Source organism: Eschrichtius robustus, chromosome 3 (genome assembly GCF_028021215.1).
Source record: "Eschrichtius robustus isolate mEscRob2 chromosome 3, mEscRob2.pri, whole genome shotgun sequence".
Classification (NCBI taxonomy): domain Eukaryota; kingdom Metazoa; phylum Chordata; class Mammalia; order Artiodactyla; family Eschrichtiidae; genus Eschrichtius; species Eschrichtius robustus.
Window position 1 is genome coordinate 16,060,397 of NC_090826.1, and position 23,867 is coordinate 16,084,263.

Consider the following 23,867-nt stretch of genomic DNA (forward strand, 5'->3'; position numbering starts at 1 on the left):
TCCACGTGGCTGAGAGCTCCAGGCTCAGGACACAAGAGATGCTACACTGCAGAACCCAGAGATGTCAGCGTGCAGGGCATGGAGATACTGCTTCATTTAAGCCCTAAGAGAAGCTGCAGATTCACTCCTGTTTGCTGGGGGTCTGGGGACATTTGGATGCCTCTGGGTGCCCTAACTGGTATTCTGCCCTTCCTATGTAATCTTGGCCAGGTCACTTAATGACAAAAACCCCATTTGCATGGAATCACAAAGGATGCTCACATCATGACATCGTGGGATCCTCCAACCATGCTCACTGTAACAAATTATATCTCATTCAATCCTCATTACAAACGCTACATGATACTGTTAGTGCACCCATTTTACAGATGAGAAAACTGAGGCTTAGGGAGGTGGTATTAACTTCCCAAAGTCATACAGCTAATAAATGGCAGAACTGGAATTCAGACTAGGGTCTACTAAACTCCAAAGCTGGAGCTGTTCTGTAATCCTAGGATGCAGGACAGAGATGGTCACTATCCCCACCGTACTGATGAGAAAACTGACTCAGAAAGGCAAGTCACCTGCCAACAGTTGTACATATGGGAAGTAGTGGAGCCAGGATGCAAACCCATTTCTTTTACCAGCAGCCCAATGTCTATTTTGCCAACAACAACAAAAAAAAGTGAGGCGTCCTGAGTAGATGATCTCAGAGGTTCCCTCCAGCTGAGATCACAGTGGCACCCATCCCCTGATCCTCTCACCCATCAGTGTGTCAGCAGTGGGAGCGGTCCCCAAGGGAGAGTGTGAAGCACACGTGGACACAGTGGCATCCTTCCACACTGGGACACACACCACACCCTCTGTCCCCAAACCAAGGGGGGCTGCTCTCCCTCACCTGGCCCCGCCCAGCATCCCCAGAGGCACGCACCTGGGAGACTCTCGGCAGGGACACACCCCGGGGGAGGAGCTGCTGTCGCGGTGGGGCCCAGCCCACACTGGCTGGGAGCTCCCCTTCCGCTCCTCCGCGGGCCCCAGGGGACCGACATGGCCCAGAAGAGTCCCAGCCCCGCCCTGGAGCCCGAGCACGTCCAGCGGCTGCTGCTGTCCTGCCGGGAGGCCAAGAAGTCCGCCTACTGCCCCTACAGTCGCTTCCCCGTGGGGGCCGCCCTCCTCACCGGGGACGGGAGGATCTTCTCGGGTAAGGGCGGCGCCTTGGGGTCCCCCTCCGTGGCAGCCTGGGTGGGAGGCCAGGGGAGGACAAGAAGGAAGGGCGGAAGGAGGGCACTCTCTCCCCTCTTCCCTGGGCCGCTCCTGTAACTCTGCCACTCACCCCTGCCCTGCTTGCTGTCCCAGACAGTGAGGATGAATATTCTGCTCAAATCCAGTGGCTTTCCATTCTTGGAGGACCGGGAAGCTGCGGAGAGATGGGGAAGGAAGTGGGAAGGGGAAGCAGGAAAGGGATGCCATAGACGCAGAGCATGGGCAGTCCCTGAGCTGGGAGGGAGAAGGTTAACACTTTCTGAGCCCTCCTCTACGTCTGGCACCCTACAAAGGCTTCCACTGCTACAAGGCAAGTCCTCACCGCCCACGCACTGAGCCAGGTGTTATGCCCATTTTTCAATGAAGAAACTGAGGTCCGGAGGTGACATGACTTGCTCAAGGTCACACAGGTTGCTGTGACCAGTGCTAGGGTCCCTCAAACCCTGCTTTCTTCCTGTCACCTACCATCCAGGGGGATGGCTGGGGGTGAAATCGAGGAATCCGGGGATTACTCCTTAGTGGGGTGTGGGCCTTACAGAGGGTCTTAAGGGAAAGAAGGCAGTCAGGGTTTGGGTAACCAGCACTGAGCGCCGCCGGCCTGGGGAGGGAGGGAGGGACAGGAATCTGAGTTGGCACTAATCTGTTCCTAAGTTCCTTTTCTTTGGTTTGCTGTTCTTATAGAAAAGCTCACTTGAACAAAAATTCAGACTTGTTTTTGCTAAGCTTAGGGACATCCTCTTTTAGGACAGTGGGGAACAGGGTGTGGAGGTGGCAGGGAAGCCGTGCCCCTCCCCCCTCCCATTCCCACCACCGCCCTGCCCCCAGGGCAGATGAGAATTGGCCCAGAGTGATAGATGGGAAGCCCCAGCCCTGCTGCCAGGAGTCCCCCTTCCGCCTGGGCAGCAGCTAAAGGACCGGAGGCTCGCTTGTGTTGTGTGCCTCTCATTGGTAACCCCACCCACACCCCCAGCAGCCCCCGGCCAGGTGTGAGCCCCTCGCCTCCACCACTGCTCAGCTGCCAGTCTGGCTGGGAGCCACACCTCCCCCTCTATAGTGGCCCCTCTGGGCTGTCCTTGATGTTCATCTTATCTCTTGTCTTTTGTGGTTCTTTCTGGTTTCACGAGTCACCTGGGTCTTAAACATCTTTGAGCTGGAGAGGTGACCTTGAGTGTGTGCTACCATGTGAAAGGACCGTGACTCACGTTATCCATCTAACCTTTCCAGTCTTGCAAGGCAGTCATTATATCGGCCCTTTGCAGAGAAGGAAACTGAAGCTCAGAGAGGTTAAATGCCCAAGATCACAAGCTGAGATGGGAACCCAGAGTTCCCCTGACTCCCAAGTTTGCTTTCCTGTGGGGAATAAAGAATCTCTGAGTGTCATGTGGAAATTCAGTGCTGGCCCGGGGGCTCAGATGAGCATTAAATATTAACCACCACCTCAAACAACGTTGCAATCCACACTGCCCCGTGTCTCAGGGCCTTGAACATGCAATCAGCCATTGATTCCTTCCAGCACTTCCATGTCCCCTCCAGATGGTGTACGAAGAGGGGCCTTCCCCATCCTTGCATTGAGTTATTCATTCAACAAATATTTGCCAAGCACCAATTATGTGCCTGGTACACCAATTAATGTACCAGGTGCTGGAGATACCACTGTGAGCAGAAATGACAGTTCCTGCCCCCACGGAGGTCCCCTCCTCTTGCACAGGCCATGGCTCAAAGTGGGAGCCTCAACCAATGATTGTAGGAGAGAATGGATGAAGTGAGCAGAGGTGTGGCCTATTTAAAGGCCAGGGAAGGGCCTGATGTCACCGGAAAAAGGGTCATGCGGTGGGCATTTATGGAGTTCTTATGGGATGGGGTACAGGCCCTGGAGGAGTTAAAGGCTCCCGGCTTTGCACCCTGGCATTGCTGTTTCTCAGCTGTGTGACCCTGGGCAAGACCCTTCACCCTCCTGAGTCTCAGCTTACACGTCTGTAAACCGAAGATCACAATACCGGCCTTTCAGGATGGCTGTGAACAAAGCTGGTGTTTCTGGCCTGGCGGTCCTCCCTGATTGTTGGTGCCTGTGCTGCATTAGTCATTAAAGATGTTGAATTTCACCCCCGGTTGTGAGGCTTTAAATGAGCTAATGCCTTTAAAGGAGCTAAAGTGCTTAGCACAGTTTCTGGACCAAAATAAGAATATCACAAATGGCGGCTGCTTCTACTATTAATGGGATGGTGATGATGATTTGGAGGCAGATTGTAGAGCCCTTCTGAAGACCAGGTAGAGACACTGAGATCTGATGAGGTAGCAAGTAGGGAGCCAGGAAGAGTGACAGGAACGTGGGGTTTGAGGACAATGAGTCTGACAGGTACTCAGGGAAGACTGGGACAGAGGAAAGAGTGTCAGGGGGACAATGTCTGTCTTACTCACTGACAGCCTGTTGCCTGGCCTATAGTTAAGGTTCGTTGAATGCGTGAATGAGTGGTTTGGCCTAGGACAGTGGCAGGTGGGATGAAGAAGAAGGAAAGATCTGAGAGGGATTGTACAGGACTAATGGACTGGGTCTAGGGTGGGCAGTATTAGAATAAAGGAAAGGAACATGGTTCTAGGATTTCCAGCCACGGAGACCAGGGAAAGGATGAGACAGAGCTGGATTGTGCTGGGGACATGGTGGGCAGGGACCAACAGCCATATTAATAACTACAGTGGATTAAGCATTCTCTAAGCACTTCTATGAAAGATCTTTTGTAATCTCACAGCCACCACATGAGAGGAGACAATGAGTGTCACATGCATTAGTCAGAGCACTTTGAGTTGCAAATGCCAGAAACCAAACAGAACCACAGTGGTCAAGGGTAGATCTTGCCTCAGGGACAGCTGGATCCAGGAACTCAAATGCCACCATGCTCTTCTTTTATTTATTTATTCATTTATTTATTTTTGGCTGTGTTGGGTCTTCGTTTCTGTGCTAGGGCTTTCTCCAGTTGCGGCAAGCGGGGGCCACTCCTCATCGCGGTGCGCAGGCCTCTCACTATCGTGGCCTCTCTTGTTGCGGAGCACAGGCTCCAGACGCGCAGGCTCAGTAGTTGTGGCTCACGGGCCTAGTTGCTCCGCGGCATGTGGGATCTTCCCAGACCAGGGCTCGAACCCGTGTCCCCTGCATTAGCAGGCAGATTCTCAACCACTGTGCCACCAGGGAAGCCCCACCATGCTCTTCTTTAGCCTTCTGGATGCTGGTTTCTTTCTCTTATCCTAAAGGTCGGCTTTCTCCAGGCATCAGCGAACATGAGTGCAGGCATCCCTAGTTCACATTCTTACAACCTTAAAAGCAGAGAGGAAAGAACTCTTCCCCACTAGCTCGAGATGGAAAAATTCCAGGGAAGGGCTCTGATTGGTCCATCTCCAATCACATGCACATCCCTGGGCCAATCGCTGTTGTCGTGATGGGGTAGTGTGATGGGGCCAGCTGATTCACACACATATTCCTTCTCAGTGCAGGGTGGGTGGGTCTATTACCACAAGAAGGACTGCGGAGGTGCCAAGCAGACCAAACCAAGAGCCAAACGCACATTTTATAAATGAGATAACTGAGGATCAGTTTTATCTGCTTCCAAATTCCTTGCTCTTTCTGCTGCCCCTCGCTGCATGAGGATATATGGATACACAGAAGGGGGCAGAGAGAGTTGTGCTGAGGAGGGAGGACAGATGGAGGGCATTTACCAGAATCCCTGGATCTCCTTACTTAGAAGGAAAGGGAGGGTAGATGGCAGTGAGGCAGGGCTTGGAGAGGAGGGACCTTGAACAACCAGAGGAAACCTGATAGGGCATCAGGGGGTGAATTAGAGACGATTAGGAGGCAGAGAGGGCACAGCTGAACTTAGACACTGAGTTTACAACTCATAGCGGGACAAGTCTGCCCAGTTCTGTGACTGTCTGTCTCCCGCTGAACAAAAGACCAGCCTCCATGGAGTTTGCACCCTCAGAGGCAGCTGGTGTTCTGTCCAATTCAAAAGCAAGTCTGAGAGCTTTGCTGTCACAATCTCATAATAATGACCTTATTTCCTCTATTACCCCTGACCCCGGCCAGGGCCTTGTGCCCCTCGCAGCTGGGCCATCAGGATGGTAGTTAATAACTACAACAATTACCTTCTGTCACTGCTGTGGGGAGAGCGACAGAGAGAGGAGGAGCTCACCGGGGAAGAAAGAGATGCTGGGGGAAGGGGCAGTGAGGACACAGAGAGAAGAGTTAAGATGGGACACAAGGGGGATGGGGGGGGACGAAGTCAGCCCGGGGCCCCCCACGTGACGGTGCTCAGCCAGCGGTGGTGGATTGCCGGGTGGGAGGGGGTGGAGGAGACCCATGGAGGACCACCCTGCGGGCATCACCCAAGGGATGGGGGAGTTTCTCTTCTTCAGTTCATGCTCTTGGGGTGGTGGTCTGTCTCCCCCTTTCCTCAGAGGGGTTGCAGCACTCCATGTGTTTCATTGCCATTTGGCGGGGAGGCAGGGGGAGCACTTTTCCGGATCACATGTCATTAATTTGGGAGGAAAAAAACCATACTAAAAAACAAAAAAAAACGTTTAAGGACATCCTGGTTAATTGCTGAATTTGGCTTGTCTCGGCTTAACCTTTAAACCTAATCCTTCATCTGTCTTCCCCCAACCAGCCCCTGATTCCCTCCCTGGGCTCCCTTTCTCCCCCAGGACCACCCTTTGGAGCTCTATGCGGCCCCGCTCCACAGCGTTTGACCCAACGCAGGCTCCCCGCCCCACCCATAGCACTTCTAGGTGAGTCAAAGCAGGCTTCCCTAACCAGCGTCCTCTCCCTACAGCCCTGCCCACCCTCCACGCCCCGCTCCCGCTGTGCCCCCCACCCCAGCTTCGTCCACTGGTCCTCTGCACTGTCACTCGAAAGCAGCTTATTACAAAGATGAGCTTCACTGAAATCCCTCGACTCTATAGCTGAGTTGGAATAGAATCCATTCGTGAAACTGTGCATTGCATTTGCAGCAGAGGCAGGAAAGTGGAGAGAGTGGAGTATTTCTTCAAGCACGCGAACGTGACAGTTCTCTAGTCCAGGGATTCTCACGTGTGGTCCCAGACCCAGAGCCTCAGCACCTCCTTCCTGGGAACTTGTTAGAAGTGCCAGTTAACGGGCTCCAACCCAGAACTACTAAAGCAGGAACTCCAGGGGCGGAGCTGAGAAATCTTTAAGAAGCCCTCCAGAAGATGCCGAGGCCCACTTGCTTGAGTGTGATGAACCCCTGCTCGAATCTTAAGATCCCTCGGAAGGCAGAGCGGACGCAGAGAGGCGGACATGCTCTCCGGCAGTGCTGTCTTCTCTGGGGGACTGGGTCCCAGTCACCTCCTTGTGAACTCCTTTCCTGGCTGATGTCTCGATGACATCGGACTCCAGCCCTGCCTTAAGCAACAAACCTCCTCAGAACATGGCCTCGCTGAAATGCCACAGAGAAAGACACTTCTTTGTATGTGTCATGCCAGGATGTGAGTTGACTCCCTGATCCCCACCTCAGATTTACCCTCTGTAAAATGGGGTTAGAATAGGATCTGCCTTACAGAGTTGTTAAAAAGATTAACAACAGAATGCAGATAAAGTGTTCCACGAGTGCCTGGCAGATAAAAGGAGAGCAATAAAAGAAAAGATTAAAAGAAAGCAATGAGTGATAATAGCACTATCATCATAGTGTTATTTCTGGTCCAATCTTATAATTATGGATTTCTAACTTGGTGCCATCCCAGCCCGTCTCTCCTGTGTGTTTCAGAGTCAGTGAAGGGAACACAGGGAACGGAGTTGGTTTGCCTGTATAGAAGACGTTTTGTGCTCTGGGCTTTAGGGAAGCAAAACAAAATTGTCTGGCCTTTCAGGATCAACAGTTTATGGGTTTCCTTCCTCCCTTCCTCCTCCTATTTTTTTTTTTTTTTTTTTTTTTTAGAAGCAAGACTCGGAAATTACACTTGAACTTGCTAGAGGCCCCACATACGGTTATTCCTTTGCAGCTCAGAGATTTAGCACTAAAGTGGGAAATTCCACTCTTTCGATAATAAGTAACTGAGAGCCTCACTGGCCTCACTGTTTTAGGCCCTGGGCATACGGCGAGGTACAATATAGACAAAGTCCCTGCCCTCAGGAATTTCTACTTGGGGGGATAATGGGGGAATTAGATATTAAAGACATTCATTTCAGGAAAGTGTGAAGTGTTAAAGCAGGATAAATGGATTAAGAGGGTGGGAGGTGAGGGGGGAGGAAACAATTTTAGATAGAGTGATCAGGGAAGGCTTCTCTGAGGAGATGACCTGGGTAGAGTGTGCTTATAGGGGGAAGAGAGTTCCAGGCAGTTAGAACAGCCAGTGCAAAGGCCCTGTAGCAGGTGTATACTTGGGGAACAGCTGGAAAGCAAAAGGAGTTGAGGTCCAGGAGGCAGGCAGGTTGGCACCAGATTACGAGGGCCTTGTAGTCATGGAAAGAATTTCAAAGTTGCCTGAAGGACAGAGACAGGGCCACTGTGACCCCTTGTCTGGAAGGAACAGAAGCTCAGTCATACAGGCCTACCACCACCAAAGCCTTGACTTTCATGCAATTAAGAACAGCAGCTCCAGCTGCTGAACACTTACTCTGTGCCAGGCTTTGTGCTTGTTGCTTTACACACGCGATCTCAACTCATTCTCACTAGAGGCCTGCGAGGAAGGTGCTGTCATCTTCATTTTACAAATGAGGACGCTGAGCCTCAAGGAGGTTCAGTCCCTTTCCCAAATTCTCAGAGCCAGGAGGGCTAAGGGTCCCAGGGCAGAACAAAACCTACCGGATCTTTCTACAAAAGTCTATTTGAACAGTAGGGTATGTGAGTGCACTCCCTTCTAGAACAAACTCTCCCTCTCCTTAACTGGCCCATTGAAGTTTTTACACACAGTAAAGGAAGAGTTCTCTATATGAGGTCATTGTGAACTTCAAAAGCAGACACAGGCAATCATCCTGAGAGCCCGGGCCCTTTGCAGTCTGGCAGTTTGCTTTAACGTCACATCAGCAAAACCCAAGATTTATGTGAATCACGTCTAATGGGAAAAGTGTCCCTGAGTCAGGGATGAGGCAGGGGTGGGAGGGTTGCTAGACGGGAAGTGGAGTGGGGAGCAACTCTTCTGCTTCTGGGAGAGGCAGAAGTCAAATGCAGCAAGGTCACAGGTCAGCAAAGGTGGGAGGGGCAGGCAGGTATGAGCAGGCAAGGGTATGTTTGAAGGCAGCCATTTCCAGCAGGCATCAGGAACCTGGCTGGGGAGACTAGGTAGGGAGCAAGAAAGACTCATTCATTTATTCATTTAACTTTCACTGACCTAGCAGAGAGCTTGAGCATTTAGGGGCCACTTATCCAGGCTACAGTAACTCACATGTGAATATGAACAAATGCTTTGCCAAGGTAGGCAGTCGATAAATATCAACCACGCCTTTCATGGTTGCAGCTCCCTGATGGCTCCCTGTCCTGTATCCCAACTGTATTAACTGATTTCTGTAGGGTTGCAAATGACAGGAATACTGTTTTTTTTTAATTTATTTATTTATTGATTTTTGGCTGTGTTGGGTCTTCGTTTCTGTGCGAGGGCTTTCTCTAGTTGCGGCAAGTGGGGGCCACTCTTCATCGCGGTGTGCGGGCCTCTCACTATCGTGGCCTCTCTTGTTGCGGAGCACAGGCTCCAGACGCGCAGGCTCAGTAGTTGTGGCTCACCGGCCTAGTTGCTCCGCGGCATGTGGGATCTTCCCAGAACAGGGCTCAAACCCACGTCCCCTGCCATTAGCAGGCAGATTCTCAACCACTGCGGCACCACGGAAGCCCAGGAATACTATTTTTTAAACTATTTTAGGCAAAAGGAGGGTGCATTGGTTCCTATAACTAAATGGTGGCAGAGCTGGAGTGTTTCTGGGCTTCAAGGGCAACTGGCATCAGGAAGCCAGACTCTTTTCCCTCCATCTCTCGTCTGAGTGTCCATTTCATTGCCTCCTGTTGGTCTTCTCCATAAAGAAGGGAAACTAGTTGGGCCCAGGCCCAACTCCTGGTGTTAGAGAGGGACTGATGGTCTCTCACAGAGGAGAATTCTGATTGGCCTAGTGTGGGTCAGGTGCTCAACTCTGATTGGCCCAGTGTGGGTCAGGTTTCACCCAACACTTCCACTCACATCCCATTGGCTAACCCTATAGGACTACCCCAAGCTTCTAGGGAGGCTGGGAAACATAGTCTCCAGCTGGGTAGGCATGTGCCCAACTAAACTCCAATGGATTCTATTGAGAGTGTGAACACTGGGAACAATTAGTCTTTGCCACAAGACCCCCTGTGGCCTGTAAGTATCTGTACATCTTTCTTCCCACACGTAGGACCCACTTATGACCTTTCTGAGGGTGACAACCCGAAGCCCACCCAGTCACTGCATCCGCTCTAAGAGCAGGATCCCTTGCTGGGGCACAGTCCCCCTTCTTAGGTTGGGTGTGGCCTTGCTAATCCAGTGGCCTGAAAACTAAAAAATAATCGTCTGCCCCCCACGTCACACCCGCTCTGGCCATATACAGTGTGGAGCAGGAAAGGCTAACAGTCACCAAATCTCCCATTAGGAGAACAGAACACCTGCTGGCCACCAATCCCTGCAGTTATCAGACCTGCTGGGCAAGAAGTGTGAAAACTCCCTGCCCCGGGGTACACCTTGCCTCCCCTTTCTGCCCTGGGGGTCACCCCCTTGTCCACTGCCCACTGGGGCCCCTGGCTTTGCCCTCTGGCAGCTTCTTCCTTGACCATTATCCTCCTCAGCCATACCTCTGAAGTGGGTGTTGGAGAGAATGCTCTCCTTGAGGGCACACAGCTCTCTCAACTTACTTCTGATGGTGGAGCCTTGGGGGCCCCAGATTTCTTTAGGAATTGAACAATCACAGGCTTTTGTAGGCCAGACTTTTGGTTTCTCTGGCTATCCAAATCTATCAAAAACTTAGAAACCTTCTGGTCTGTTTGCTTCCACTTTCATACAGGAGTAGCACACCCAAAGAATCCTTTCTGTGCAATAGTTCTTAAGCCGGCCAACTCCCTTTTTTTTTTACTAACTGGCTTCCCTGCCCAGCCCAGCCCTGCTGCCTCATTTTAACGGTGGCTACCTTGAGGCACCCGAAACAATGACTGGGTGGAAATGACAGCCTTAATCAGATCTTTGCCACAGGGCTGACTCACATTGCTAGGTAGAAAAGTCCCAAGAGTATGTACCATGGTTTGCCTTCCAGGTTATTGCAGGGTGGGGTTTTACCAAATAGTCTGCCACAGAGTAGCAAGGGCCATCAATCAGCTTTCCATCTTGCCACATCTGTATTTTCTTTCACATTGCCCAACTGCTAAGCCAAGGCCACATATTTTTGAGTTTTTTTTTTTTTTTTGGTCAAAGCTACATCCTATTTTTAGCACAAATTTCTGTTTTAGTTAGATACAGGTTAAATTACTGTAACAAAAAGATCCCAAAATACAATGACTCATACCTGACAGAATTCTCTTTTTCTCTCACATAATGATTCAGAGTAGGCAGCTGGTCCAGGGCAAGTAGGCAACTCAACTCTGCTCCAGGAGTTGGCCAGGGTCCCAGGTTCCTTCTGAGCTGTTACTCCTCCATCCCTATGAACATAAAGCACGTGGTCAAAGCTGTCCCACCCCAACCCAGCCTATGGAGGGGGAAAGAAAGGAAGTAAAAGGCAAGCAGTCTCTTTACAAAAGATGTGATCCAGAAGTTTCCTACCTCACTTTGGGCCACATCCCATTAGCCAAAACTTAGTCACGTGGCCATACTCTGCTGCAAGGGAGGCTGGGAAATATAGTCTCTGAGTGGCCATGTGATCAGCCACATGGGAACGGGAATCACTTGTATTACTTAAAGGGAGAAGGAGAAAATGAATACTGGGGGACAATGAATATCCTGCCTCAGGGAGAAGGGCAAGCTGTGAAGAGTGACATACTGAATATGACACCCTGATGGTCAGGGGAAAGCCCAGCTCCTGTGGCCATTGGTTCATGGTCTCACCTCCCTGAAAATGCAGAGTCCGTCAGTCAGCCAATCTGGCTATGCCAGTGCTTTGTCTCCTGGGAGCAGCCCTTGCCCATTGTCCCCAGGAACACTCCAGAGAAGCCCCTGGGGTGGAATCCCTTTGTGCAATCAGGAACACCTTTTGCAAAGCTTGAGAGCTTTTGTTTGTTCGTTGGTTTTGACAGTTTTGTTTTGCAATACAACTCACAGAGAACCCTGGTTGAACTCTGACAGCTGGTATCCACACCAAAAATTTTGGAGACTTCCCTGGCGGTCCAGTGGTTAAGACTCCGCACTTCCACTGCAGGGGCCACGAGTTCAATCCCTGGTTGGGGAATTATGATCCCACATGCCGCGCCACGCTGCATGGCCAAAAATTATTAAAATATATATATATATGTATTTTTTTTTTTTTTTTTTTTTTTTACTCAGGTGCCATCTTTGAATCAGGATCACCACCACACCCCACCCTGTGGCTTCTGTCTCTGAGACCCGGGCGGGGGGGGGGGGGGGCTCTGCTTAAGCCTTGGCATCTCCCTTGGCCCTGACCTGACCTCTGCTGGGGAGAGGAGGCTGAGCTAATCTGCCCTGTGATGCTGCCCTTGCTTCCAGGCTGTGCTTCGAAATTCAGGCATCGGATACGCGATGAGAGTGGGAGATTCTTGGGAAGAACCAGTGCACCAGTGGGTCACGGAGTCTCCCAGTTCTGGTCAGGTTGCCCTCTCCTTGCCCGCACCTTGTTCCTAGTAGCGGGTCCCTCCCGGCCCTGGAATGGGGCAAGTCTCTTACTCTACACATGCCACAGGAAGTGGCTCTGCTGCAAATAGCACTGGCCTCTCTTCTCTTCTCAGGGTGCAACATAGAAAATGCCTGCTACCCACTGGGCGTCTGTGCTGAACGAACCGCCATCCAGAAGGCCATCTCAGAAGGGTACAAAGAGTTCAGGGCAATTGCTATCTCCAGGTGAGTGGGAAAGGCTGCTCACAGCAATATTCATTCACCTATTCAGCCAGCATCCACCACACACCAGTTACTCATCCATTCATTCATCTAACGTGTGTTTATACTGCGCTTCCTATGGTGTGGGGCACTCTAGGGCTGGGCTGAGTGCTGAAGGTAGAAGATAAATAAGAAAGGGACTCTGCCCTTGGTGAGCCTGAAGAGCAGGTAAACAAGCAAGACAACTCTAAGACAAAGGCAGGCGCGCTCTTGTTCTAATAATAGCGCAAAACACAACAGAATCCCTATAAGATACGATAGAAAGGCAGCATAGAAACTTAAAACTAGACGGACCTAAAAATCACCTGGTATAGACTTGCCTGGCCACTATACCCATTTTACAGTTGAAGAAACTGAGACCCAGAGACGATGGACAACTTTCCTAGGAATTAGTGGAGAAGCCGGGACAGATACATATCCAGAGTCTGACTCCAGGGCTCATTCCACTGTGCCATGCTGTGCCAGGAAAGGAAACCTTCTTCCCTGCTCTCCTTGAGCTGATACTGAGATCCATCCTTCACTGTGCCAGCTCCTTCACTTGGCATCAATCACCTCTAGGTGCAAGAACCAGGATAAAAGGACAAGCTGGTGGGGTGACACCCAGGCAAACCCAGGCTATGGTCTAAACTGATCAGATTCCAGCCCAGGTTCTGGCTGAACAAGAGCACTTGTTAACTCTCTCTACAGGCCGCAGGCATAATTATCCAAGTTCCCACGTGTGTGCCCTCAAAGGGAATTCGTTGAGTTCTTACTGGCCCTGGACCCAGACTCAGTGTCTTCAGGATTCAAAGCATGTGAATGGGCTCTTTTATTAAGTTGGACCCCATTATGCTTCTGATTTAATGACGAATTGCTTCTGTGTGTACCGTTGCATTGTCTATGAGAGAGAGTTCTCGTAGCAAGATAACGGTGCAGGGAAAATAACTTTGGAAATTTTGAATCCACCCAGGAAGAGACTGCAAGGCTGACCAAGTGTTGGTCTTTAGGGACATCCGGGTGCATGGGTCATGGACTAGGTGTGAATGATCTCTTCATTGTGGTGGAGATGCAGGACCTTTCTGGTAGAAATGTAGGGGCTGAGAGCAAGGCCTATGACGTCTGTGTGACAGAAACAAGCCCCCATTTCTTTTTTTCTTTTTTTTAGTATTTATTTATTTATTTATTTTTATTTGGTTGAGCCGGGTCTTAGTTGCGGCAGGTGGGCTCCTTAGTTGCAGCATGCGAACTCTTAGTTGTGGCATGCATGTGGGATCTAGTTCCCTGACCAGGGATCGAACCCAGGCCCCCTGCATTGGGAGAGTGGAGTCTCAACCATTGTGACACCAGGGAAGTCCCCCCGTTCCTTTTATAAGATCCTAAATTTGGCCTCAGTCTGGCCCGCAAGGTGGTCCACATTATTGAAGGTTTTCTTCCCTGAGTAACGGAAGCCAAGGATGCACTTCTGGAGAAGGGCCCCAGCTTCCGAGAGCTCTCCCTGTGACCAAGGCCTGTCCCGGCTTCCCTCTGGCTTTGGGAGGAATAAATGAGGCCGCCCTGGGAACATTTTGTGCGGACGAGCAGAGATCAGGATGTGAATTACACTTTATAAAACAGGGGTGGGGGTAACTCAATTTCAAAGCTGATCCAAGAAAATAATGATATTCTGGGGAAAAGGAGGCCAAAGTCAACAAAAGGATAATGGCAAGGTGGCCCTGCTCTGTTTAGAATGTTCCAGATGAAAGGCTTTTTCTCTTGGTCATTATCTACTCTTAAAAAACATGACTGAGTTTTGCTAGTGATGATTAGCAAATGTCCTTGTTTACACAAAAACCGCATTTTTCCAGCACCCAACTGCTCCTCTCCGGGTACTCAGCCTGCGCCAGCATTCCCGAGCCAGAAAAGCAGTCATTACTGCACTAATGATTTGTTAAACTGAGAGTGTGGATTTAGAGGGTGAATGGGAGGTGCCAGCTCCCTTGTTAACACTGATGAGTGTGAACAGTCTCAGAGAGCCCCCTCGAGATCTGTAAAGTAGAAAGTGCACAGCTCAGGTGGGATTTTGCTGACAGGGAGATAAGCTTGCCCCACTGGGGTCCCAGCTGTCATCATCAAAGTCGATAGGTTTCCAGCCTGTCAAGTCTGATAAGCTGGCCTCAGTGTGTGACTAAGGTCAGCACAAACCACAGGAAACTGTCAACACCCAGCACAAGGCGGAAGAGGCAAAGGGCAGCGGAGAGGGAGAAAGGGAAAGGAAGGAGAAAAGGTCCCCGTGCACCCAGGACCTTCTGGGATGCTTCTTTTCCCAAGCTTTTCATTCTTTCTCTTGGCTGGAATGTTGAGTAATGCTTAAGAGCCCAGGCTCTCGGGTTAGTGAGACCTGGTTTCAAATCCTGCTGCACTACTGACCTTGGGCACCTTGCTTCAACAATCTGAGCCCAGCTCTTCTGTAAAGTGGAGGAGAGTAATGCCTACCCATTGGGCTGTTGGGAGGACTGGGGGTATGCAATAATTTAAAACTATTGTTTTAACATTATCATTATTACTTCTACAAGCTGCAGAACTACCAAAGGCAGAGTAGACAGATCCTGGGTTCAAATCCTGGTTACCAGCTCTGTGACCTTGGGCAGGTCACTTCACCTTTCATGACCTTTAACATGCAGATGGTAAGAGTACCTACATAGTTCCTGTCTTATAAGGTTATAAGGGGTTAAATGAGTTAATACACATATGGCCCTTAGCACAGTGCCTGGCCCAGAGAAGTGCAATGTAAGTGTAAGCCATTATTATCGGGCTGTCTCCCAGTTCTCAGAGCTCTGCTGCCAGGATGTACCATCTTGTGGCTTTTGGTGGTTGAACCTGAGACCAAATCCAACATTCCAGTGGAATGCATGTTCATACCCCACCTTGAAAACCCCAATGCAGGTCACCCTCTCCAAGGGGCTGTCCCTTGGGCAGTTAGCCATGCATGTCACAAGATTGGGAAAGGAAGTGGTGAGCTTGGTAGGGGCCAGATCATACAGGGCCTTCTAGGCCATGGAAGGGAGGCTGAATTTCACTTAGAACACCTCTCCCGTGACCCTAACCACAGTCTGCCTGTAGTTATGACATTGGCACGCAGATTTTATCTCCCTTCCAGACGGCAAGGTCCCTGCAGTCAGGGATTCTCTGATTGGTCTTTGTTGCTCCCTCCCATGCTTGCCTATCACAGAGCAAACTCTGAGCCAACATGTGTGCAATGAAATAAAAAATAACAGAGTCCAGCCTCCAAAGAGCTTAAGAGAGGCTCTGGCTGCAACATCGGTCACCCGGTAACCAGATGGGTTACTTTGGCTCAGGGTGCCTCCTGGGCAGGGGTCCCCACCCTCTCACGTTCCCATGGGATCACTCTGAAGCTGAGAGTGTGTTCAGAGAGGACCCACCTTTCCATGAGCAGAAGCTTTCTTTGACTGGACCTCCACATGTAAAAGGGAGTTGTCATGAGGATTAAATAAAACAGCACCCCTCCACTCTCTCTCTCCTCAGCTGCTTTATTCAATGCATAGCATCTGTCTCTGTCTCCACTCGATCATGGTTGACTGGTTGGTTGATTGGTTGGTTGGTTATCTGGCTTATCTCACTAGTCAAAAACTCCTGAGAACAGTGAATTTTACCTGGTTTGTTCACTGCTGTATCCCCAGCACTGACAGTGCCTGGCACATAGTAGGTGCTCAGTAAATAAATGTTTGTTGATTAACATGCGATAATGACTATAAAGTACTTCGGAGGATGCCTGGCACATTCTAGGCACCTATTAAACCATATGATAATTATTGTTAATACACAATAAGGTAAATTAATTATACAATAGTACATAAAGCACACAGTATGTAATAAAACTGTATATGACAAGGTACTAAAATTATGACAGAGCTTATATATGTGAAGGAAGAGTGCCAGTGATTAGCAGAGGTGATAACAATGTGTGTATAGCATTCTAAAGTTTACCAAGGCCTTTGCACACCTGATCTCATTTTATCTTCTAAGCATTCCTACGAAGTGGATGACATTATTCCCCACATTTTTTAGGCAAAGAAATGACCCTTGCATGGGTTAAAATGACTTGGTCAAAGTCACACGTAGTTAGCAAAAGGAAGAACTGATCAAGAACCAAATTTTAAATCCTGTAATCGTCCAGAGGTATCACAGAGCTGTGGGTCTCAGAAGAGCAAGGATGATGGTGGCCACTGGCTTAACGTCTGGTGCTTCATCAGGCTTGGAGGCTCTTACAGTTTACTCTTTCTTTAAACACCATCCTTTGTCCTGCTCAGGGCTGGAGGACTGCCTTCAGGTGCCTTCACTCTCAGAGACAACCCCTGGTCTGTAAGCTTCTCTTCTCTGACTTTCTCCAATGCAGGGAGCCCAGTTTTCTCATTGACTCACATATGTCTCAGGGCCTTTGCACATACTACATCCCTTGCCTGCAACACAGAAAACCCCAGAGCTTCAGAATAGCACTCTGTTACTTCATCTCACTGAATATATGTTCTTTTTTTTTTTTTTTTTAACATCTTTATTGGAGTATAATTGCTTTACAATGGTGTGTTAGTTTCTGCTTTATAACAAAGTTGAATATATGTTCTTGAAGGTAAAATGGTCATTCTGACACTCAGGTCATACTGAGAATTAAATGAAATAATGTCTATCAAGTGCCTGGTAAGGAGCTTGGGGCAGAGCAGGTGCTCACTAATGGTGACATATGAACTCTACACTTCCTCCAAGGACCGGGCCAAATGCCACCTACACCATAAAATATTCTCTCTCCCTCCCTAGTCAGGGAGGGTCTCCTAGTTACCATGCATTCTTACTGCATTTTGTTTGAAATGATAACTCATCTAGTTTTCTATGTCACCCACTGGGCTAAGCAATCTCCTGAAGGCCAGAGACAAATTCTCCTTAACCTTTGTGTCCCTGGGGCATTGGTGGGAGTAAGTGCTCACTAAACGTTTACTGAACTCACTGATGAAAGTAATGGTCCTGCACATGGCCTTGCCTCTTGCAAGTGCGGAAAGCTCTGTGCGCTTCTTCTCAGCCTCTAGGATGCAGCACACCTGTGAACCAGGAACTGCCTGGTGGAATTTGACTTAATCTGGAGGCGGGCAGGGCTTGGGGCCTGAATTTTAGCAATTGTCCTCTGGCCTCCGAAGAGACTGATCCGTGATTGATTCTCTGTTTCCGCAGTAACTTGCAAGATGATTTTATCTCCCCATGTGGGGCCTGCCGGCAGGTCATGAGAGAGGTAAGCAGCTTCCCTTTCTTTCTGGAACGGATGCCTCCCTGCTCTTCCCCAGGCCTTGGGAGCTGAGCCAAGCTGCCAGCGAGGAGACACAGCAACTGTCCTGTTTGCTGGGTTGGCTGACTCCTAAGGCCTTCCCAAGCTTGCATGAATCACTGGAAATTATTCTTTCATTCAACAAATACTTACTGAGTGTCTGCTCTGTGCTGGGCATTGACCTTGCTCTGGGGAGACAGCAGTGAAAAGACAGGCCAGGCCCTGCACTCACAGACTTTATAGTCTAGTGCAGGAGACAGACGAACAGGAGGAAAATAAATTAACAGTAGAGTTCCTGAGAGGGGTGAGGGCTACAGAGAAAAGAATGAAGAAAAAAGGAGTTGAGAGTGACAGAAGGGGCAGCTGACTTTAGATCAGTGTCAGAGGTCAGCAAACAACAGCCCAGGGGCAAATCCAGACTGCTGCTTGTTATTGTAAATAAAGTTTTATTGGCATGCGGGCATGCCCACTCACTCACACGTTGTCTCTGGCTGCTTTGGTCCTACCACATGAGAGGTGAGGAGTTACAACATGGACCTTATGGCCTGCAAGCCCTAAACTGTTGACTCCCTGGCCCTTTACGGAAAAAAGTTTGCCAACCCCCTGCTTTAGATGGCCAGGAAGGGCCTCCCTCGGAAGACAGCATTTGAGCAGAGATACAAATAATGAGAAAAGATGAGGCAGACCGAGGTCTAGAGATTTCCAGGCAGAGGAAGCAGCAAGTTTAATGCCCATATACTTGGTGAGTTGGATGAGTCGTATGAAGGACAAAGAGGCTAGAACACGGGGGCAGGGGTTGGGGGTGGTGGTGATAGGAGGGGAAGTCAGAGGGGTGAGCAGGGGTCAGATCACACAGTAGGCCATGAATGGAGGGTATGTTTTATTCCAAGAATAAAGATTGATTGCCATTAGCAACTGAATCGTACACTTAAAAATGGTTAAAATGATTTTACGACATTAAAACAAAAGTTGGGGGAAGAAAAGAATAAAGGGAATTCACTGGATGTTTTTAAGAGGGGATTTAAAGGATCTGATGTACTTTTTACAAAGATCTTCTTGGTGGAAGACTTCAGTTTCTTCAATCCTAAAAACAAAGGGGTGGATTTGGTCGTGGCTTCTGAATCTGGGCTCAGTGAAGTTTTTGATGTGTAAACGTACATTGGGGGAGGGGGGATGTCCGTGGCTGTGGTGGACTCGCAAAGGGGCCTGTGTCCTCCAGAGTCCCCAGGGGCTAAAGCCACCAGTTTAAAGAATCCCCAGGCCCTTGGGCTCTGATGTGACGTCATTGGCCCCTGTAAATAGAGCATCTCATTTAATCTCCACCCCCCACCTGGAGGGAAGTGTGGGTCATTATCCCCATTTCTCAGAGAAGTGAAATGACCTGCTGAAGGGCACGCAGCCGGTCAGTGGCGAGCTGGCATTCACGGCAGTTCAGGCTGACTGCAAAGCCCACGCTCCCCCCGGATGCCTCCCTGCCTTTACGGTCCTGTAAATGGAACAAATTATTTTCAGCCCCAGTAGAGACATAATGATGCTTTGCAGAATAGGACCTGCTTGCTCCATGGGGGCTTCTGCTCTGGGAGCTGTCTGAAATGGGGGGAAGTGGGGCTTGCTTCAGTTTTGCTTTTGTGCCTTGGGGGTTTCAAAGCATCTCTCGAACATGCAAACATCTCCGTCTTCCTTCTGCTTCTTGCCAGGACTGCAAATCAGGCAAAATTAGCAGAACTCATGTCCCAAATCCAGATGAAAAATGCCACCACGAAGGCACTGAATTCACAATAGGCACTTCACCTCCCGTTAGAGGGGCACGAATGGCTGCCCAGCACCGTGGCATGTCCAAGGCCACATAAGGAAAGCACATCAGAATGCCAACTCCCTGACTCCCGAGGCCCTGCCTCAGTCTGATTGCTCATTGCTGTTTTCTCCAAACAGATTAGATGCTGGCAGATGAGAGAAGGGGAATGGAAAAGCTGAAGGAAGGAGAGGCAAAACTGAAACCAAAATGCAAATAATAAGAGCTGAAGCTTGGGGGCCAGGGGCCTGGCGCTTAAACTCGCCTCCACTCGACTCTCACCCATACCCTCAGGCAGAGCCCGCCAAGCAGAAAAATTTCCATCCTTAAAACATTAATTTTAAAAAGCCAGAAAAAGGAACGAAATTGGATTATTTTTAGAGACACGGATGGATCTAGAGACTGTCATAGAGTGAAGTAAGTCAGAAAGAGAAAAACAAATATCGTATATTAACGCATATATGTGGAACCTAGAAAAATGGTACAGATGAACCGGTTTGCAGGGCAGAAATAGAGACACAGATGTAGAGAACAAACGTATGGACACCAAGGGGGGAAAGTGGCGGGGGGGTGGGGTGGGGTCGGGGATGAATTGGGAGATTGGGATTGACATGTATACGCTAATATCTATAAAATGGATTACTAATAAGAACCTGCTGTATAAAAAAATAAATAAAATTAAATTTTAAAAAGATAATAATAAAGTAAAATAAAATAAAAAGCCAGAGACGGATTGTGCCTGGTAATAACTTGGTGATTCAGACTGAAGCGTGAACAGCAGGCGGCAAAGCTGCGCAGTCACTAGGAAACGCAAGTCATCAGTAGGAATGGCTTCCATTGATGGAGTATTTACTACGTGCCAGACACTGCGTGCAGGCACCTCCAGGACTCAGCACTGGCCACGCAGAGCCTCGGGCTCTTGACTCCAACTCCAGGACTCTCTCCATTACACCACAGCTGATTTAACTCTCCACCTAGGACACCTATCTTCCTGCCTAATAAGCCTTTTGTCTCTAAAACCACTTCACAGATCAAGACACACACAGAGACCCAAAGAGTTTAATCATTTGCCCCACATCACACAGCCAGCAAGTGGTAGCTCCTGTTATGTAAGAGAAAGATGGGGACACAGATTTGGGCTAAAACTCTGCTTTCCTGACGTTACCCTGCAAAACCTCAGTTTCCTCATCAGTAAAATGGGGATAATATCCCTCAAAGGGTAGATGGCGAAATCCTGCATGTTCAATGTCGGGTGTGTGATGAGGCAGGCATGCCACCTCTCCTGGTTGTCAGGACTTATCGAGAGGCTCTAAGGGAAGCAGATATTAGTTGTTCTTTGTCACAGCAGGAGGGGATCTGGCCCCAGGGGTTAGATATTGTTCTTGGAAAGCCCTGGGTGAGTCCTTAATCAGAGAGTGGAGCATTGATTGCCCATTAGCAATGTGCAAGCACTGTGCTGATTGCTTAACGTGCCATCTTTCACGGGCTGCTCCCTCAAGCTCTATGCACCAGGTATGATTATTGTCATTCCCATTTTACAGGTGAGAAAACTGAGGTACAGAGAGGCATGTTAGACAGTAAGAGGTAGAGCCAGATTCAAACCCAGGTCAGCCCTCAGCCCTCACCCCTTGGCCACACTGCTTTCCTCACACTGGCTTTGTCTCTTTTCCAGTTTGGCACTGACTGGGCTGTCTACATGACCAAGCCGGATGGCACGTACGTTGTCAGGACAGTCCAGGAGCTGCTGCCTGCCTCCTTTGGGCCCGAGGACCTGCAGAAGATCCAGTGAGGGATGGGGAACACCCACCGCCTGGGAGACCCTGGGTTCCCACACGTGCTTAAGGGGACAGCCACCCAGAGAACTTCATGAAGACGGACTCACAGACCTGGGGACGCCTGCCTAGTGGTCCCCAACCCCACAGGCGCTGGGCAGAGATGACTCTTCCAAATTACACTCAAGCACTGGGGTTTCTACTGAAGTGATACAGGGTTTCACTCCAGCCTGGGCCACAGCCCCTCCTTGCAACCCTCCTTGTCCTCCCTAGGACTCAGAGCACCCCGACCCTCTCTTCCTTCCTGTGGGCCCTCTTTCAAATTCCAGCCAAGTCTGTGCTATCCTGCTTGGTTCTATCCTATCTAAGGTTCTATCCTGCTTGGTTCTATCCTATCTAAGGTTCTATCCTGCTCTGAGCGACTTTTCTAATTCTAACATTACAGAACATACTGATTCGGGAGAGCACGTTTTGCTCTGTCTCAATCCTTGCTGTAGCTCTTAGGAGGGGCAGGGTGATTTGTCTTTATAGAAAGACCTGGATTCTTTCTTCCAGGAGAGGAAACGGGCACCTTGGACCTGTGTAGCTGGTGTGGAGAGCTGAGTTTTTAGGCTTCTTGCCCCTGCCTTCTCCAGATGGGAGGCCACTGGGCTGGATCTTACTGCCAACGGCCATTTCTAGAGTCGTTCTGGGCTCGGTTAGACCGGGGCACTGGGTGCTGTCACCCCCAACTATAAAGGGGGAGGCGTGAGTTTGTCTAGACAGCATAGCAAATGTCTCTACGAGGACCTACTCTGTGTCAAGTACTTTTGCGTGGATTATTTTGTATTTAAAGTACTTGACAACTTGGCGAAGTAGCTATCTCCCCCTTCTTACAGATGAGGGCCCTGGTTGAGTAACTTGCTTTAGGACTGCAGCAAAATTCAAACCAGAATCCAGGTCCTGTAACTCCCACTGTGGTCTGGAAACAGTGCCTGCTCTTTGCCACGCGCTGTGATGTGGCAGATCTGGAATTTGAACCAGGTCTGTCTGACTCTGAGTGTTTTTTCCCTTCTCCCACAGCTGATGTCTGGCTGCCTTTATTTACTGAGTCTCTTTTATATGCCAAATACTGCAGAGAGAAAGATGTATAAGAAACAGTCTCTGCCCTTGAGAAACTTGCAGCCTGACGGGGAGAGAGAGGTGCAAACAGGACTAATGCACAGAAATACACACTGTGGTCCAGGCGGGTACCAAGTGCAGGGTGGGCATGGTTACGGGGGGCATGCTGCCTTTTGGGGAGTGAGGAGGCTCAGGAAGGGGACTGTCTGTTGGTACAATTAGGGAGGTGAGGACTACATAAGGGAAGGAGCTAGGCTGGCCCTGTAAAGGGGGCTGACAGCTCTGGGGGTCCTCCCTGGAGGAGTTGGCCTTGGGGTGAGCTTTGGTGGCTGGGGTACGAATAGGGTGTAGATTTCCTCTTTCCCAGGCAAGCAAGTTGCTGAGGGCACAGGAGGTGGACAGGTAATTCACCCCTTCCCTGGGAGTCCTTTCTACTGAGATCAGAGCATCTGCAGGGGTTACTGTCTGGTAAGACTGGCTTTTTCATTACACACCCAGACCTACCTGCTGCCAACCTGGGAGCAGTAACCAGGAAATACAGGAAAGTATTTCCAACATTGCTGCATGATGCAAAACTCCACCCTGCCTTTCTTTAGAAATGGCTGCTGCGGCCTCCAGCACACTCTTCTGAATGTTCTCAATAAAGAGGAGTGGAGAAAGAAAAAGAAGAAAGGAAGGTGAAAGAAAATAGGCCAAGATGTTAACATCAGTTAAACTTCTGCTTGATGGGGATCTAGATTAGTGGGGTTTTTCCTTTGTACATGTCTGTATTTTTTAAATTTCCAAAACATTTTTTTTCTATTTAACAAGAAAAAAATGGTATAGCACAATGGTTAAAAGTTTGAACTTCAGAGTTGAACAGCCTCCAAACTGTGTGGCTTTGGGCAAGCGATTTCATTGCTCTGAGTCTCAATTTCCTCATCTGTAAATCAGGGATGACAGTTCCCAGCGTACAGCATTGTCGTGTGGATCAAAGGAAATAATGCCCTATTGAGAGCCCAGTGCTGGGTCCTCAGCAAACTCTTGATACATGCCACCTGTTCCTTTTATTAAGGGTGACAAATTTGGGTCCTTTGATGATGGATTTGATTTTTGCAAACAGGCTTTTACATTCATTTAACAATTGTTTATTGACTGCCTACTGTGTTGCAGGGCTGGGACCTGACCCTGGGGATACAATAGTAAATAAGACAGATAAAATCCCTGCCCTCACAGGGTTCTGTCTACCTGTGGCAAATGACATCTAAATGATTCTAGTACTTCATGACAAGGGTCACCCAAGGGGAAGAAAGTGCTCCAGGGGCAGGTCGCAGGAGGAGTGGAGCTTGCCTGAGAATGGGCAGAGCAGCCCTGAGGAGGGGATATTTCAGCCAGGGCACAAGAAGGGTCAGCCCTTTAGGGAATGGGGTTTGGGGAGGGTCAAAGAATGAGGACCGTCTGGAGGACGAAGCCCAGTGTTCTTATACTTCATGGAAACAGACTGGGGAAGGCAATTTGCAAAGAAGGATTCCAGAAATTATTTGAACAATGTCCCCTTGGAAGAATGACACTCATTTGGCTGCAGAGAAGCTGGGATGTTTGTTTAAAATAAAAGCACTTTCATTTTGCAGTCCTGCTGTTCTGAGGGCTG

The 23,867-nt window shown here is 49.4% G+C and overlaps 1 protein-coding gene across 1 annotated transcript; it reads left to right on the forward strand.

Annotated features, from left to right (window-relative positions):
• Positions 1-976: 976 nt before the first annotated feature.
• CDA (cytidine deaminase) lies at positions 977-23,846 on the forward strand. Its single transcript, XM_068539068.1, has 4 exons — positions 977-1,180; positions 12,138-12,249; positions 17,482-17,539; positions 21,037-23,846. Exons 1-4 carry the CDS (start codon positions 1,027-1,029, stop codon positions 21,151-21,153), a joined length of 441 nt encoding a protein of 146 aa, XP_068395169.1. The 5' UTR covers positions 977-1,026; the 3' UTR covers positions 21,154-23,846.
• The last annotated feature ends 21 nt before the right edge of the window (positions 23,847-23,867 follow it).